Source organism: Gobius niger, assembly GCF_951799975.1.
Source record: "Gobius niger genome assembly, chromosome: 14".
Taxonomy (NCBI): domain Eukaryota; kingdom Metazoa; phylum Chordata; class Actinopteri; order Gobiiformes; family Gobiidae; genus Gobius; species Gobius niger.
In genome coordinates, this window is record NC_136865.1 from 30,194,886 (window position 1) to 30,211,865 (window position 16,980).

Consider the following 16,980-nt stretch of genomic DNA (forward strand, 5'->3'; position numbering starts at 1 on the left):
ATTTTTGTCATTTTTTTTGGTCATTTTTTATAATTTTTTCTGTCACATTTTGTCACATTTTTGTCATTTTTTCGTCATTTTTTTATCAAATTTTTTTTTTCATTTTTTTGTCACATTTTTTGTCAATTTCTTGTGACATTTTTGCCACTTTTTCATCCATTTTTCACAGCTTTTTTCCCGGAAGCTTTTGGACTGGGGTAAAGCCAAACTGGAGAAAATGTGCTCGGTTCAGGCGGGAGTTAAGGGGTTAAAACATTATTGAGTCGACACGGGCATTTATATGGTTAGTCTGGTGTTATAAGTGATTTGCCTCAGGTGCTCTGTGCTTAGGTCAGGCTGTTTTTAATGCAGGCTAGCTGATACCATAGACATACACTAGCCTAGCACTAGCCTAGCACCACTAAACTCTTCAAATATAAGGAAATCAGCAACACTCTGGATAACTATAGGAAATGAGGCCCTATGTCAAAAATCCTGAAATATCCCTTTAAATATGACGCATTATCTAGAGTGCTTTATATACGAGCGATCGCTGTTATTGTTTTACTTCCGCAATTTTCGCCGGATGTTTGGTCGGCAGCTGATGCATCCAGGCCTCTAACTCGGTTTTATAAAATGATAGATCTGTTACAGCGCAAGAGAAGCAATGCCCTGTTTATGGACATTGTTTTTGCTGATTATAGGATTTTAATAAAATGTTTATCAAATATGACAATGTAAAATGCCGACCACGGCCAACGGATGTGACGACATCGCGATCGTTCGTATTGATCTGATTTGGGTCATAATATTTCTCAAAATCATCTCGAGGGTTTGATGATGGAGGGCCGGTTTTGGCCCCCGGGCCTGACGTTTTGCCTACCCCTGGGGTATGGTTTCTTCTCTTAATTCAAGCACTTTGCGTCACTTTCTTATCCATGACCAGAGTAAGTTTATCAGAGAGCAAAACCCTCAACATAAAAACTATCACAGTCTAAAGATGAGGTTTTTTCATTCCTAAAACGTTAAAAATGTTTCCCTAAAACAATGGCGAACAATGAGGTAAGTATTTACAGAAGGGCCTGGCGTGATTCTGAGCTGTAGTTTATGCAGTAATACATTCAGATGAGCAGCTTTTGGAAGTATTAACACTGATGATCTTTTCTTTGGGATGAAAGAACAATGACACCTTTAGCGACTGAACTTCTGAAAGTCGTTGTAAAAACACAAACCCGTTTTATTTTACAGTGAGCTCCTCTCTCTCTTACGACTGTCCGACGGCGGTGGGCGGGGCGTGGGCCACGCTGGCGGCGCCGGCGCGCAGCAGCTCCTTGCGGTGCGTGAGGATGAGGTCGAAGCTGGACTGCAGCCGGTTCTGCTGCTCCTGGACCCGGCTCTGCAGAGTCCGGACCCAGCGGATCAGGGCCAGTCTGCGGTACATGGTCAGCTGGATCTGGTGCTTCTCCATCTCCTGAGCTTTGAAACGCTCGCGGTCCCTGAGCGTCCACACGGCGTCCAGCAGCTCGCCGCGCTCGCCGTCCGAGTCCGACGACTGCTCCTCGTCTGCAGGAGGAGGAGGGAATGATGAAACTACATTTACAGACACAGCTCAAACCACTGAATCAAGGTACTTTACAGAAGGTCATGTTAGAGGTGAGTGATTTATCGTCATCAACCAGGGTTTCCAAACTCCAAAATGACTCTACCAACAACTCGGGACCTCCTTCTGTAAATGTAACTCACATTTATAATAGTTTAAGATACAAAATATTTAAAATCTGAAGAGTTTTCAAGAGATTAAACACCTCAAACTAAAGCAGAAGAAGAGAGTTCAAGAGATTAAACACCTTGAACTAGAATGAGTGTTCTGTAGAAGATTTCAACATCTCTAATCCTACACTAGTAACAGGTGGACACAATGACCGTTACTGAGCAGCAATAGTCCAGTGGAAAACTCCAGCTTTTCATTTAAATATATGATGTTTGGAACATATTTCATGAATATGCCACTCGTGTAGCACCTTCATTTGTTTTTAATTGGAGAAATTAGAGGAGAATGTTTACCAAAGTCACATTTTATTTCAGCCATGTACAATCTATACCAGGGGTAGGCAACGTCAGGCCCGTGGGCCAAATACGGCCCTCCAGCACAGAACATCTGGCCCCCAAGATGATTTTGAGGAATATTATATACAAATAAGAGGTCAAATACCTGTTAAAGTACCCTAAAAATGTGAGAAATAGTGTCAGATTTTTTTTTCAAAATGTCCTGGCAGAACATCCCACTTGGTCATATTATATAATGTAAAAACGGGGATTCTAGACCCAAAAATCAGTTGCGGAACCATTTTCAGTAGGTCGTGAGTCTAAAGGGAATATTTTCCATCTGAAACTGCATGGGAACAGTAACAGAGTTTGTTCAAACGTTTGTTATTGGGTTGTTTTGATCATAATTTCAGTCTTGTTCAACAAAAATGTATACAATATACAATATTTTATATGATATATGACAAATTACAGTTTTGTTTAGGGTCATCTTGGAGCAAAGCTCGGCCACTGAAGAACCACTGATGTAAAACATTGGTATTGGTAGAAAAAAGTTCTTTACTTTCAGCTACAATGGTGAGGTTCGGCCCCTGGTGTTTTGGCAAAGATGAAAATCGGCCCTCCACGACGCAAACTTGCCTACCCCTGATCTATACAATGACAGATCTTCTATATAAAACGAGATTTTCTCATGAAATGTGCGCTGTATGTGCAGTTTGAGATCACCTCACCACCGATACGACTCGATGGGAGAGACGCCGTTTTAGAGAGAAACGTCCAAATGTTTTTTCCTGATCATTTTTTGGAAGTAACTGGATTCACAAACCTGCCACATTTCCTCTTTTTGAATATCGACTCCACAAATGGAGGCCTTTATGAGACCGTCATGTGACCTTAGTTCACATGTGCCAAGAGAGAAGACGCTGAACTTTGTGGCAGGCTTTGTTTCATGTGGATAGGTCCAGCTGTTACAGAAACTTTGCAGTTTGACCGTTACCATAGATACAACAACAGGATTCTTAGCTGCATCTTAGATTATAGGCTGTTTACAGTGTTGGGACGTCCCGCGAACGTTTCCTATTGACCCTTTCACTGTTTGTAAACAGTCAAGGTGTTGGAAAATAAAAGCCATTCAGATCATTGTCTTAGATCTTAGTTTTGTCCTGGTTTTGTTTGTGTTTGAAAACCACAGCCCAGAGATGTTTTAGTAAAATATGTTTGTCAGGAAAACAAGGTCATAAACTGGAGAACAATGGAGACGTCTATTCCAGCGTTTATGTAATGTCTGGTTCAGATCATCGGGAGATTCCAAAGAGAAATACCTCGAACTACAGGAAAAGCAGAGAGTTCAAGAGATTAGACACCTTGAACTAGAGCAGAAGAAGAGAGTTCATGAGATTAAACACTTGAACTAGAGCAGAAGCAGAGAGTTCAAGAGATTAAACACCTTGAACTAGAGCAGAAGAAGAGAGTTCAAGAGATTAAACACTTTGAGCTAGAGCAGAAGAAGAGAGTTCAAGAGATTAAACACCTTGAACTAGAGCAGAAGAAGAGAGTTCATGAGATTAAACACCTTGAACTAGAGCAGAAGAAGAGAGTTCAAGAGATGAAGCACTTTGAACTAGAGCAGAAGAAGAGAGTTCAAGAGATAAAGCACTTTGAACTACAGCAGAAGAGAGTTCAAGAGATTAGACACCTTGAACTACAGAGAGTTCAAGAGATTAAACACCTTGAACTAGAGCAGAAGAAGAGAGTTCAAGAGATTAAACACCTTGAACTAGAGCAGAAGAAGAGAGTTCAAGAGATTAAACACCTTGAACTAGAGCAGAAGAAGAGAGTTCATGAGATTAAACACCTTGAACTAGAGCAGAAGAAGAGAGTTCAAGAGATTAAACACCTTGAACTAAAGCAGAAGAAGAGAGTTCAAGAGATGAAGCACTTTGAACTACAGCAGAAGAAGAGAGTTCAAGAGATTAAACACCTTGAACTACAGCAGAAGAGAGTTCAAGAGATTAAACACCTTGAACTAGAGCAGAAGAAGAGAGTTCAAGAGATTAAACAAGAGCAGAAGAAGAGAGTTCAAGAGATTAAACACTTTGAACTAAAGCAGAAGAAGAGAGTTCGAGAGATTAAACACCTTAAACTAGAGCAGAAGAAGAGAGTTCAAGAGATGAAGCACTTTGAACTACAGCAGAAGAAGAGAGTTCAAGAGATTAAACACCTTGAACTACAGCAGAAGAAGAGAGTTCAAGAGATGAAGCACTTTGAACTACAGCAGAAGAAGAGAGTTCAAGAGATTAAACAAGAGCAGAAGAAGAGAGTTCATGTTATTAAACACCTTGAACTAGAGCAGAAGAAGAGAGTTCAAGAGATTAAACACCTTGAACTAGAGCAGAAGAAGAGAGTTCAAGAGATGAAACACCTTGAACTACAGCAGAAGAAGAGAGTTCAAGAGATGAAACACCTTGAACGAGAGCAGAAGAAGAGAGTTCATGAGATTTAACACCTTGAACTAAAGCAGAAGAAGAGAGTTCAAGAAATTAAACACCTTGAACTAAAGCAGAAGAAGAGAGTTCAAGAAATTAAACACCTTGAACTAAAGCAGAAGAAGAGAGTTCAAGAAATTAAACACCTTAAACTAAAGCAGAAGAAGAGAGTTAAAGAGATTAAACGAGAGCAGAAGAAGAGAGTTCATGAGATTTAACACCTTGAACTAAAGCAGAAGAAGAGAGTTCAAGAGATTAAACACCTTGATCTAGAGCAGAAGAAGAGAGTTCAAGAAATTAAACACCTTGAACGAGAGCAGAAGAAGAGAGTTCAAGAGATTAAACACTTTGAACTAGAGCAGAAGAAGAGAGTTCAAGAGATTAAACACCTTGAACTAGAGCAGAAGAAGAGAGTTCAAGAGATTAAACACCTTAAATGAGAGCAGAAGAAGAGAGTTCAAGAGATTAAACACCTTGAACTAGAGCAGAAGAAGAGAGTTCAAGAGAGTAAACACCTTGAACGAAAGCAGTAGGAGAGAGTTCAAGAGATTAAACCAAACTGGCACCAGCGCCTTGGTGGGAAAACACCCCAGTCCTCGCGATCGCCCAGATGACCCCACGGAAACGCCCGTCTCACCTTCGTCCAGCATGCTGCCGTAGTCGTTCCCGCTCAGCGACTGCCTCTTGTCCAGACTCGCCCTGGTTTCTCCCACTCCGATCCGGTCCCACCGCTCCATCACGGACTCCACTCCTCCTCCTCCTCCGACCTCCAGGTTCAGCGACGCCATGCTGTCGGAGCGCTCGCTGTACTCCGAGCCCGAGTCGCTGTCTCCTCCCCACTCGTCCTCGTTCTCCAGCTGCCTGATCTCCGCCCTGTCCTCGCCCCGCAGCCCCACGCTGCTCCGGCGCCGCTGCTGAACGGCCTCCAGCTTCTCGCGCTGCTTCTCCTGACACTGCATCATCCAAACCCGCACCTCCTCCTCCGTGAACTTGCCCTCCTCCGCCCCGTCCGGCGGCACGCGGCCGAACCCGTCGTCCCCGACCTCCACCTCGGGCAGCGGCTCCAGGGTGGTCCAGCACGGCATCTTGGAGCGCGGGGACAGGACGTTGGCGTAGTTGGCCGTCAGGTTGCTGGGCGGGGGGTCGCGCCCTAGCGGACCGAGGCTGCGGGGGCGGACCTGGTTGCGGTTCTCGTCGTCCCTGTTCCCGGTGGAGGGCAGGAAGTTAGAGTTGCCGTCCTGGTCGTACTTCCTGTTTCGCAGAGAGGACGAGGACGTGGAGTGGGGGGAGTCCACGGGGGCCACGGGGTCCTGATGTTGCAGCATCACTGACCGCGACTGAGCCTCACTGCGACAAAAGCAGGAAGAACAATGAGTTTAAGATCCAATATGGCGCTTACTTTCAGACTTTTAGACACTGAGGCACTAGGAAACACTGAAGTCATGGTTTTTGACCCTAGTGGCCCTAATTGCATCCCTCCTGACCTTGGCTTTTTGTCGGATTTTATCAAGCCGGTTGTTTCCAATTTGGGAGTCGATCCTGAACTCAAATTTGAGAAACAAATCAACGCAGTCGTTAAGTCCAGTTTTTTCCACTTAAGAAAACTGTCGAAATTGAAGTCCATTTTATCAAGGCAGCATTTTAAGACTGTAATACCTGCCTTTGTGACGACCAGGTTGGATTACTGTTACGGCCTTCATGCTGGTGAGAGCCAGGGGGCGCTCTCTCTCTCGACTGCAGCTCATTCAGAACGCTGCAGCTCGGCTTTTAACAGGGACACGGAAACATGACCATATCTCACCGGTTTTAGCTTCTCTCCATCGTCAGATTTAGAGTTGATTTCAAAATTCTTCTCTTTACTTTTAAAAGTCTGAATGGCCTCGCCCCCTCCTATCTGTCTGACCTGATTCAGCCTTACGCCCCCTCTCATGCTCTCAGGTCAGCGGATCAGCTGCAACTGGTTGTCCCAAAAACCAAGCGCAAACTTCGGGGAGATCGGGCCTTCTCTGTTGCCGGCCCGCGGCTGTGGAACCAGCTGCCATTAGAGATTAGACAGGCCCAGTCCCTTCCTGTTTTTAAATCTCTCCTAAAAACGCACCTTTTTTCTCTGGCGTTTAACGCAAATTGATGTTGCTTGCTGTTGTTGTTGTACTTTTTCCTCATATTTTTTACTGTAAATATTTGTATCTGTTTCTGTGTGCGGTACTGTACAGTTGGCCAAAGTACAAGTGCTTTATAAATAAAGTTGGTATGGCATGGTATGGTATTTGTGGCCAGTGTTGACATTTTTAGATTTTTTTCTCCCGATTCATCTTAGTTTTAGACCAAATTCTCCCTTTACATCCCTCACGTTCTTTTATAACATTTTGTCAAGTATCACTTCATAGTTTTCCAAGATATCCTTCCAACATGGCGGCGCTCCCTGGTCTTTCCGACCCTTCTAAAAGTAATTTAATTACTTTACAGATTAATTGATTTTAAAACTAAGAAGAAGATCTTTTTTATATAGCGCCTTTCACAGACATAGTCACAAAGCGCTTTACATGAGACAATTGGACGTTCCCTCCATGCTCGGTGACTTACTCTAAGGTCGATTACAAGTTACTTTATTAGTTACATTAATCAGCTGCAGACATGACCTGAAAATAAAATGACACCTTTTGCCAAAACTCATTGGAAGTGTGTTTTAAAGCAACACTAAGTAACTTGTTTACCTTAATAAATCCTTCCCGTCGTCCCTCTGGGGGTAACACAAGTGTTTATGGGATGATTGGAGGGTCTTTCATCTCCCCCTGGTGTCTCTGTCCGGAAAACCACCCTTGCAACTTTTCTGCCTCCAGGTCAGAGGCCCCAATACACACTAATGGAATCACAAAGAAGAAGCTAACAGGCTAGTGGGCTATAACTGCGGGCTAGCGCCACTTAAACAGTATTTACAGCCAAGTTTGAGGGAAACAAATGATCTCCATTGTGTAATTGGATGAACAATATCCCTCTCTCCCTTTGTCTTTTCTGTCAGCGTAGTATTTACTCTCACGGGCAATTAATGAGTAAACAAATCTCAACATGCTACGACACCTGCAGTGGTGCTTATGGCCTCTAGGAGCATGAGTGACTTGGTACTGCTTTAAGTAGCCTGTTCTTACCAGACACTCATACTCGTTTTATACAGAGGGTCTGGATCTTCACAGCTGAGCTCCGTTTAAACTCCTTTTAAACTTTGAAACGATTGGATGTGATTTTACCCGTAGAGTTTGATCTGTTGATACTTATGTAATGCGCCCGAGTGAGTGAAGCAGTTATCATCACGCTTGGGGACAGCGGCTTCCATTTTCAATTTTAATTTGTGAGCCGAGCCAGAGCGGATTGAAGAGCTTCCTTTACTTTCGTATCCGCCGCCATCACCAAACTACAACCAGCAAATCTGGCGCAAATGCTTGACGTCCCTGACAAGCCCCGCCTCCCCCTGTCATTTCAAAAGGATGAAAGAGAAAAACAAATGAACCGCGGTGACATTATTTGAGGCCTGAATCTGTTTGTATAAAAACATCTTTTCCCAGATCACAAGACCGGCAGAGCGAGACGAACCAGACGGGAACAGAGTGTGTCGTTCAGTCACATGTCAGACTCATTCATCACCGCTGACCCATAACATACTTCACACCGTAATGTAAGCAGAGCATGTGTTATATACTGAACTATTAGAGAGTAACTTTACACAAGCAGAACATGCAAACTCCACAGAGAGGCCCCGCCCAGGTGGGAATCGAACCCGGGACCTTCTGGCTTTGAAGCACGAGCTCTAACGTCAACATTAAAGAATATTTACTCAGGAGTGAAAAAGTGCCTGGAGGTAATGATTAACACTGCACTTGAGCTGTGCAGTGTTGATTTTGACAACATATTTGAATTTAGTTTTAGTCTTAGTCTTTTGACAAAAATGTAAATCAATTTTAGTCTAGTTTTAGTCGACTAAAATTGCAAGTAAATTTTGTCGACTAAATTTAAGACTAATTTAGTCGACTTTGCATTGATGATATTGATTATAATCATATTTAATCTTGTTCCTCTGCTTCATGGAGCTGCTCCACATTAACAAAGCTCTGAGCTGATCCTTTGGCCGTGGTTGTAAATGATCTGAGGCTCTTTCAGACGGACAATAGAAGTTTGGATGATTTTAGTCTCTCCTTTTCATTTTTATTTAGTCTTATTTTAGTCGACTAAAATATCTGGACATTTAGTCACAGTTTTAGTCTCATGAGAAACTTTTAATTTAGTTTTAGTCCAATTTTAGTCGTCAAAAATATCACTTTGACTAAAATTAAGACTAAATATTTTAGTCGACGAAATTAACACTGGAGCTGTGACATAAATGATGAAGCAAAACATGAAATTATGTGAAAATTATAATATTGTAAAAGAAATGACCATAAAAGTAAATAATTATGAAGAATTAAGAAACAAAATACAACATCTGTTTTACACATCAAATGGTAAAAGGTCTCAACTTATATATCGCTTTTCCTTCCTCAGGCCCAAAGAGCTTCACAGTAAAGGAGCCACTCACTCATCCACTCATCCACACACCACTGTATGAAGAATTAACTAACAAAACACGGCAAAATGAAGACTTTTCACTTAAAGGGACTATACAGAGTTAACATTTTAGTATTTTCCTCCCGTGTCCTAATGTGTAGACTGAGCTCAGACCTGTTCACAAAAATGGCCTCTAAAATCCACCACTGTCGCTCACAAAGGTGTTAATATAGAAGCTGCAGTTCCACGTATGACCTGAGGTGGCAGTAGTGAGCGTAACATCACACACTTGCATCTAGTCTCTTTAAAAGATCGACGGTGGAACCAGTTACTTTTTTTTCTCGCAAGTAAAAAACATATATTTCACTTTAATATTACTCAAGTAGAGGTAAAAGTACTGAATGAAAAACTACTTGCATAAAGTACTTCAAAAGGTTACTCGAGTACATGTACCTGTCTCTGTTGAAAAATATCACGACTTTCATATTACTTCATGTTTTGTTTCACTGTTGAAACGTGAATCAGACTTTTACCCAAACAGTCACTTCATAAACAAAGTAAAATGATCTCGCAAGTACTACAAAATATTTAGGCCGCAACTTTTTACTACTTGCGTTACTCTAAGTAAACATGAAAAATAAAGTAAATAATTCAGTGGTGGAAGAAGTACTACTATATTCTTACTTAAGTAAAAGTAAAGGTATCTGATGAAATGTTTACTTAAGTAAAAGTATAATAGTATGCATTGTAAAATGTACCTTATAAGTAAAAAGTAAAGGTATTGAAGAGTTTAATGTGCAGGATTTTTTAAGGGGAGACACTGCAGGCAAAACTCAATTTTTTCAGTTTTCAGGTTTTGGGCCAAATTGGTCTCTGAACATACAAGCTTTCACCCGGAAACAGAAAATATGCCTAATCTTCACAGTAACATGTTTAAATATTGCGCTGATTCAATGTTCCCCCATAGACTTATATGGGACAATGCAATTTCAAGGGCCTTTTTCTCAAAACACATTTTTCCGTCATTGTGGCGACACTATGTCCACGTCAGTCGGACCTAAAGACTTCACATTTTCCAGCCTTGGACTGAACAATATTTGGATGATTTTGGAAGAGTAAGGCGAAAGTTAAATTTTTACAAATTTTTCCACTAAAAAAACAGATTATTTTAAAACTAAACAAGATATCCTAAATCCCCTCTGAAAAAGTCTTGGTAACTCATTTATCAATAAAATAAAACCATACATTTGAATGCAAATCCATTATTCAGATTTCGTCGGCGAAAAGATGGGAAATCTGGGGCATTTTTAGGCATAAAACACCTTGTTCAAATTGATATCTGTAAATATACATTTTTTCCCCATTCACCTGCAGTGTCTCGCCTTAAATCATTTAAACCAAACCAGGTCCAAAGGAGAAACCACTAAACCAAGTCACTTTGAAAATAAAATACTTTTACTTTTAATCCAATTTTTAAAAAGTAGTGGAGTAGAAAGTACAGATACAGGCTCTAAAATGTAGTGAAGTAAAAAGTATTCATCATAAAATGTACTTAAGATAAGATGAGCCTTTATTAATCTCACAATGGAGAAATTACATTCAGCTCTTAGAAACACTGAGGGAAAAAACAATTAAAAAGTAAATAGTGGTATCTTAGTTACAAAGACTACCAAGGTAAAGTAAAAGTACCTATAATGTGTACTTTTTACTTTGTTCCTTTCCACCACTAAAACATCTTCTCTCCTCTGATCAACACGTCTCCTGTTTCCAAATGTTTTTAATCCTGACTCCGGCGCGCGTCCCCGAGACACTGCCTCAGGCGCGCTCACGCGGTGCTGAAGGACAGCGCCGGGAGCGCGCCTTACGGTTTCACTGATGCTGCGGCGCGATCACGAGGAAGCACGATTAATGCGTAAAATCACACATTTCACGGCGACGCAGGAGTTCAGACACGCGTTAGGCTTCACTGTCCGGACACAAAATGGCGCCCGGTTACACCAGAGCGCGCCGTGAATGATGGAAAACGGCCAGAAAATACGATACCGAGTCGGTGTGGCTCCTGCGCGGATGCTCGGAGCGCTCATCCTGCGGCGCGTGGCTCGGAGGAAAACGTGGGAAAGTCGGTGAATGTTGCGCGCTGGCGGCATCGGAACGGCTCCAAAAACGACAAAATACGCTTTTACGCATCGACAAAACGAGCCGCATCAGCGCTCGAGCTTCAAAATCCGCCTCGAAACACGGCCGTGAATCTGTCTGTGCGGTGTTACGTAAGCCTCACCCCATCTCGGTGCCTTCTCCAATGGCGCGTCTCGCTAAAAGAGCCCAAATTTTGGAGTTGGCTCGCTGGTTTTGTGCCGGGTGCATAATAATAAGCGCAGCCCTTTGTGAAGGCGGTGTCCGTAACCCGTGGCGATTCTTCTTACCTTTTTATCAGATGATGCTGGAGTCTCGTGTTGTTTTCGCCTCCTCCTGATCCTCCTCCTCTCTCGCTCTGATGTCCCCCCCTCCCCTCCCCTCCCTCTCCCATCCGCTCGCCCGCGCGCGCACGGAGACGGAGCGACGCTGCGTAAACGGCGCTTCCTGAACTGGACAGCGGTTTGGACTGACATGAGAAATTAAAACTTAAATGACAGTTATTTCCAAACCGGTTTAGAAGAATGGAGCTCATTCTGCTTTCTGACCGGATCATTGTCCTGAGACACAGAGGCTCATATTTCAACCCGTAAAGACTCACAGACACGGAGTTAGGAAAGTTTTATGGGACATAAATCATAATTGGAGCTCAGACCCTGGAGGGCGATGATCGAATTAACGATATGAAATACACAGCAATGATTGACAAAGTCTTCCCCTGGAGTCTGGACACTGGTGGTGGTAGAGGACGAGACCCGGGGCAGAGCTGAGCTGAGGCCAGGGTGGAGGAGGGGCGGAGGAGGGGCGCAGCACAGCAGGGAAACAGCTAGGGCTGAAACAACTAATCGATTAATCGACGACTAATCGATTATTGAAATAGTCGACAATTTTAGTAATCGATTAATCGTTTTCTGGTTCACACAGACTCAAACAGAGCAAAATTGATCACATTTTTTGTTGGGCAGGCATCTCATTTTTGTCAAATTTTCGTGACTTTTTTGTCGCTTTTTCGTCAAATTATTCGCATTTTTTTGTCAAATTCTTATCACTTTTTCGGCCATTTTTTCCTAAATTTTAGTCCTATTTTTCTCACTTTTTCGTCAATGTTTTCTCACTTTTTTCACATTTTCATCCTTGTTTTCGTCTCAGTTTTGTTGCTATGCTGCGCCCTCAGCACCCTGGGTTCCCACGGCCTTGATTTTTGATGAAAACCTACTTTGTTTTTATAGTAAATGTATGTAGTTCACTTTGTACATTGTAAATTTCATGAATATCTGTTTGTGTCTCATCCAATCAGAAGCAGAATTAGCACCAAGAGCCTCCAACAAACATTTACTTTACGTTTACTCCATCAACACGTCCTCAAGCGGATTCACTTTAGCCAAGCGACTAATCGATTAATAGAAAAAATAGCCAATAGATTAATCGATTACAAAATAATCGATAGTTGCAGCCCTAGAAACAGCCGAGCAATGGGCGAGGAAGCTTAAAGGAACAGGCCTCCGTTCTTCCACACTGAGATCTGTTCTTACCTGAGCTTAGACGAGTTGATGTGTACCTGTCTGGTCTTTGTGTGTGCCCTCAGTCACGCAAAACGACCAAAGATGTTGTTAGCATTTGGCCTCTCCCAGTGTATCCCTATAGCTCCAAACAGGGCTGAAGTTGGATTCTACCAAGCTCTTCCACGGACACAAAGACCAGAGAGTTACTCAAGTAGTTCTCAAGTATCAACACTGCGTATGTGGGCGGGGCCAGAGCTCCAGAGCTGGACGGCTCTCACTGAAAACGCCGACTGACCGAAGGCACTTTCCCTCAGGGACTAACAGATTATTGGAGTTGGTGGAGCTAGTTTGTGTCCTGCTCAGACTTAAAGGGATAGTTCAGGATTTTTGACATAGGGCCTCATTTCCTAGTTATCCAGAGTGTTGCTGATTTCTGGAGATATATTTTTTTGTAATTCATGCAGTTCTTATGTTTGAAGAGTTTCGTGGCACTAGGCTAATGCAAGGCTAGTGCATGTCTATGGTATCAGCTAGCCTGCATTAAAAACAGTGTGACCCGCTCCACAGAGCACCTGAGGCAAATCACTTATAACACCACTCATTTTTTTAAATATAACTGACCTGCATCACATGAATGATCGCATTTTGAGGGACTATTTTCTAGCAGATCACTCCGCCGCCGCGTAGCTTATACAAACACGAAGCTGATGCTGCTCAAATATAAGGTATTTTAAATGATTCTATGGACACAGACATTTGTATGGTTAGTCTGGTGTTATAAGTGATTTGCCTGAGGTGCACGGTGGAGCGGGTCAGACTGTTTTAATGCAGGCTAGCTGATACCATAGACATGCACTAGCCTTGCATTAGCCTAGCGCCACGAAACTCTTCAAACACAAGAACTGCATGAATTACAAAAAAAATATCTCCAGGTATCAGCAACACTCTTGATAACTAGGAAACGAGGCCCTATGTCAAAAATCCCGAAATATCCCTTTAAACTAGGGATGCACCGATACCAGTATCGGGTATCGGGTCGATACCACAGGCTTGTACTCATACTCGTACTCATTCATGAGGTCCCGATACCAGAAACCGACGAGGCGCAGCTACGAGGCGCAGCTCTCAGCTGAGGAGAGAAGAGGCAACAAACTGGAGAATTGTTTAGTGTAAATACAATAATCCACATAGAGCTGACTTTATCACAGACTGCGCTCTCTAAACCAGAGTCTGAGCTGGATTTCACCAGAGCTTAATGTTGTTAGTGCTGCAGCGTCTGCAGTGTTTACAACAGACAGGCTAACGATGCTAACTCGCGGCTAACAGTTTTGGCCATTCTGACGCCGTTTTGAACCCAGGGGTTTATTCATCTGAAAAACTAACCCAGCGACTAAAAAGTCCTCAGAAAATCCAAATTAAAGACATACAGCATGTTTATATTGAGCGAAAATGAGCTGCAGCAGAACAATGAAAACATTGTAGCTTCTCGCTAAGTTACTACAAACACACGAGAAAATCTACAGGAGCTGAAGTAAAGACGAAAAGAGACCATTTAAGTAACATCTCAATACTATTGTTAAATAAAAACACATAAATGAATAAAGCTCAGGCATTGGGAGATTTAGGACATGGACTTTTCTGTCTATGATGGACAGAGACATAAAAATCTAAAATATATTTAATGAAAATAAAATAAATAAATAAATGGCTTCAGCACAATTCTAATATAACTGCTCTAAATGTGTCGCCTACTTTACTTAAGGAAATGTACATGAGTAAATTTACTAATTACAAACCAATCTGCTGTGGAAAAAGTAAAAACGTTGAAGAAAATGCCTTGTATTCGGTATCGGCGAGTACTTAAATCCAAGTACTCGTATCAGTTTTAGAAAAAGTGGTATCGGTGCATCCCTACTTTAAACAATTAAAAAATGATGGAGGAAGTTATTGTTATTTGAACGTTTCTCCACACGAGTTATAATTCCCATCATGCTCCATAATCCTGAAGGTTCTGCTTTGTTTCACACATGGACAAATGTTTGCTGGCGCCGTCACAGAGACGCAGCAGCTGAAAGTGTCATGTTTAACACGTCCTTACCTCCTGTGAGTCGTTCCCGGGCCCTTCTCTCTAATCTCCGCTCATCAGTCTCCGAGTCTGCGCCGCCGCGGGGCCCCCGGCTCAAACCGGCCCCGGGCCCCGCGGCGGGTCTGCTCCTAATCCCGGCTTTATCCCGGGCCGAGCCTCCTCCGCGGCCCGGGCTTATCGCGCTGTGGAGAGGCCGCATTAGCATTTAGTTTTTTTTACGCTCCTTCGTTAAGAGAAAGACGGCGGCGGAATGAGCCGTGTTTGACAAAGGGAAACGAACGCGCTTTTCCGGGAGTTACGGAAACAAAAGGCGGGAGTTCAGGATCAGATTTTATTATTCAGAGCGACTCGGCCTCGGGAGGGGATTCTGCTGACACGGCGATACTCGGTTTGAGATACCGATACCTCAACGATACTTTCACGATGCCGATACTGAAATATTTGTCGTCTAGAACCAGGAAACACAACAATAATGGAAATATCAGGTTGATTTACAATGTGTGGGGAAAATAAAGACACATTATGAGGAAAAAAGTTGGAAAAAGATGGGTCAAAAATAGGTAAAATATTGGGAATAAATTGAGAGAAAAAGGGGAGAAATATCAGTGATGTAAAATGAACAAAAATGAGGAAAAAAGGTGAAAAATTTGGAGAAATATTAGTAATTTAAAAAAGAGGAATCAGCCTGAGTGTGTGTGATAAAAATGTTTATTGTTTCTTATTATTTTTCTCTTGTTTGTTCTTCCTTTCTTGTATGTGTTTTATGTTGTTTTAACTTTTCTCATTTTCCATGTTCATCAAATCAACTCTAAATAATAATAAAATAAAGCTTAAAAAAAGATGAGAGGAAAAAAATTGGATAAAAATGGAAGAAGAAAAAAAGGTAAAAATGGGACAAACATTAGGCAAAATGTTTTGGAAAAAATAAAGTAAATTTTAGGGGATTTTTTTTTTTAATTTGTCCCTGAACCAACAGCATCAAAACTTGGATCTAAAGGTTCTTTTTTGGTTCCCATACTTTCAATACTTTTTCCAATATCAGTAGAACCTAAACTTAAGACAAGTGTCGTTAAAAGGAACAGGCACCGTTTTTACAAACTGAGATCAGTTCTTACCTGAGCTTAGACGAGTTCATCTGCGCAGTAAAGTGAAGACGTCGAACTACTCCTGGTATTATTACGCCTTACAATATAGTTCCCCTTTTTATTCACTTTTCATGTAACTATATTTAAATCGGGAAAACGTGGAATAGCTTCTATCTTCACCTGGTTTGGAGCTATAGAGGAGAGGAGGTACACATGAACTCGTCTAAGGTAAGAACACATCTCAGTAGGGAAAAACGGTTTCCTGTTCCTTTAATGGTTTACGCTTCACAGGCACAAGCACAAAGTTCTAAGCATTGGTGAACCTCTTACCACCCGCCAAAACCAAATGCATTCTCTCCTCTTTGCCAGTGTCGTCTCTTTTTTGTCACTTTTTTATGGCATTTTTGTCAAATTTTTTGCTGGATTTTTGTCATTGTTTTTCACTTTTTGCTGGATTATTGTCATTTTTTGCTGGATTTTTTTCGTTTTTTCCTGGATTTTTTTCACTTTTTTGCTGGATTTTTGTGTTTTTTTTGCTGGATTTTTGTCCCTTTTTTTTGCTGGATTTTTGTCACTTTTTTGTCACTTTTTTTGCTGGATTTTTGTCATTTTTTTGTTGGATTTTTGTCATTTTTTTGTTGTATTTTTGTCATTTTTTTGCTGGATTTTTGTCATTTTTTTGTTGGATTTTTGTCATTTTTTTGTTGGATTTTTGTCATTTTTTTGTTGGATTTTTGTCTTTTTTTTGTTGGATTTTTGTCATTTTTTTGTTGGATTTTTGTCATTTTTTTGCTGGATTTTTGTCATTTTTTTGCTGGATTTTTGTCACTTTTTTGCTGGATTTTTGTCACTTTTTTGCTGGATTTTTGTCATTTTTTTGCTGGATTTTTGTCATTTTTTTTGCTGGATTTTTGTCATTTTTTTTGTTGGATTTTTGTCATTTTTTTGCTGGATTTTTGTCATTTTTTTTGTTGGATTTTTGTCATTTTTTTGCTGGATTTTTGTCACTTTTTTCCTGGATTTTTGTCACTTTTTTCCTGGATTTTAGCCATTTTTGTCAATTTACATCCTCATTTTCTTCTCGTTTTTTGTCGCTATTTTGAAGAAGCTTTTAGATTTGGAGAATT

At 41.5% G+C, this 16,980-nt stretch overlaps 1 protein-coding gene across 2 annotated transcripts; it reads right to left on the bottom strand.

Annotated features, from left to right (window-relative positions):
• Positions 1 to 1,143: 1,143 nt before the first annotated feature.
• Positions 1,144 to 11,595, bottom strand: c19h1orf216 (chromosome 19 C1orf216 homolog). 2 transcript variants are annotated; one of them, XM_079571012.1, is made up of 3 exons: positions 11,471 to 11,595; positions 5,149 to 5,858; positions 1,144 to 1,542 (listed from the first exon to the last, which is right to left on the bottom strand). In XM_079571012.1, the coding sequence occupies exons 1-3, from the start codon at positions 11,572 to 11,574 to the stop codon at positions 1,244 to 1,246; spliced, it is 1,113 nt and encodes a 370-aa protein (XP_079427138.1). In that variant the 5' UTR covers positions 11,575 to 11,595; the 3' UTR covers positions 1,144 to 1,243. The 2 variants fall into 2 exon arrangements, with proteins under 2 accessions (XP_079427138.1, XP_079427139.1); XM_079571013.1 differs by lacking the exon at positions 11,471 to 11,595 and adding an exon at positions 11,326 to 11,464.
• Between the last annotated feature and the right edge of the window lie 5,385 nt (positions 11,596 to 16,980).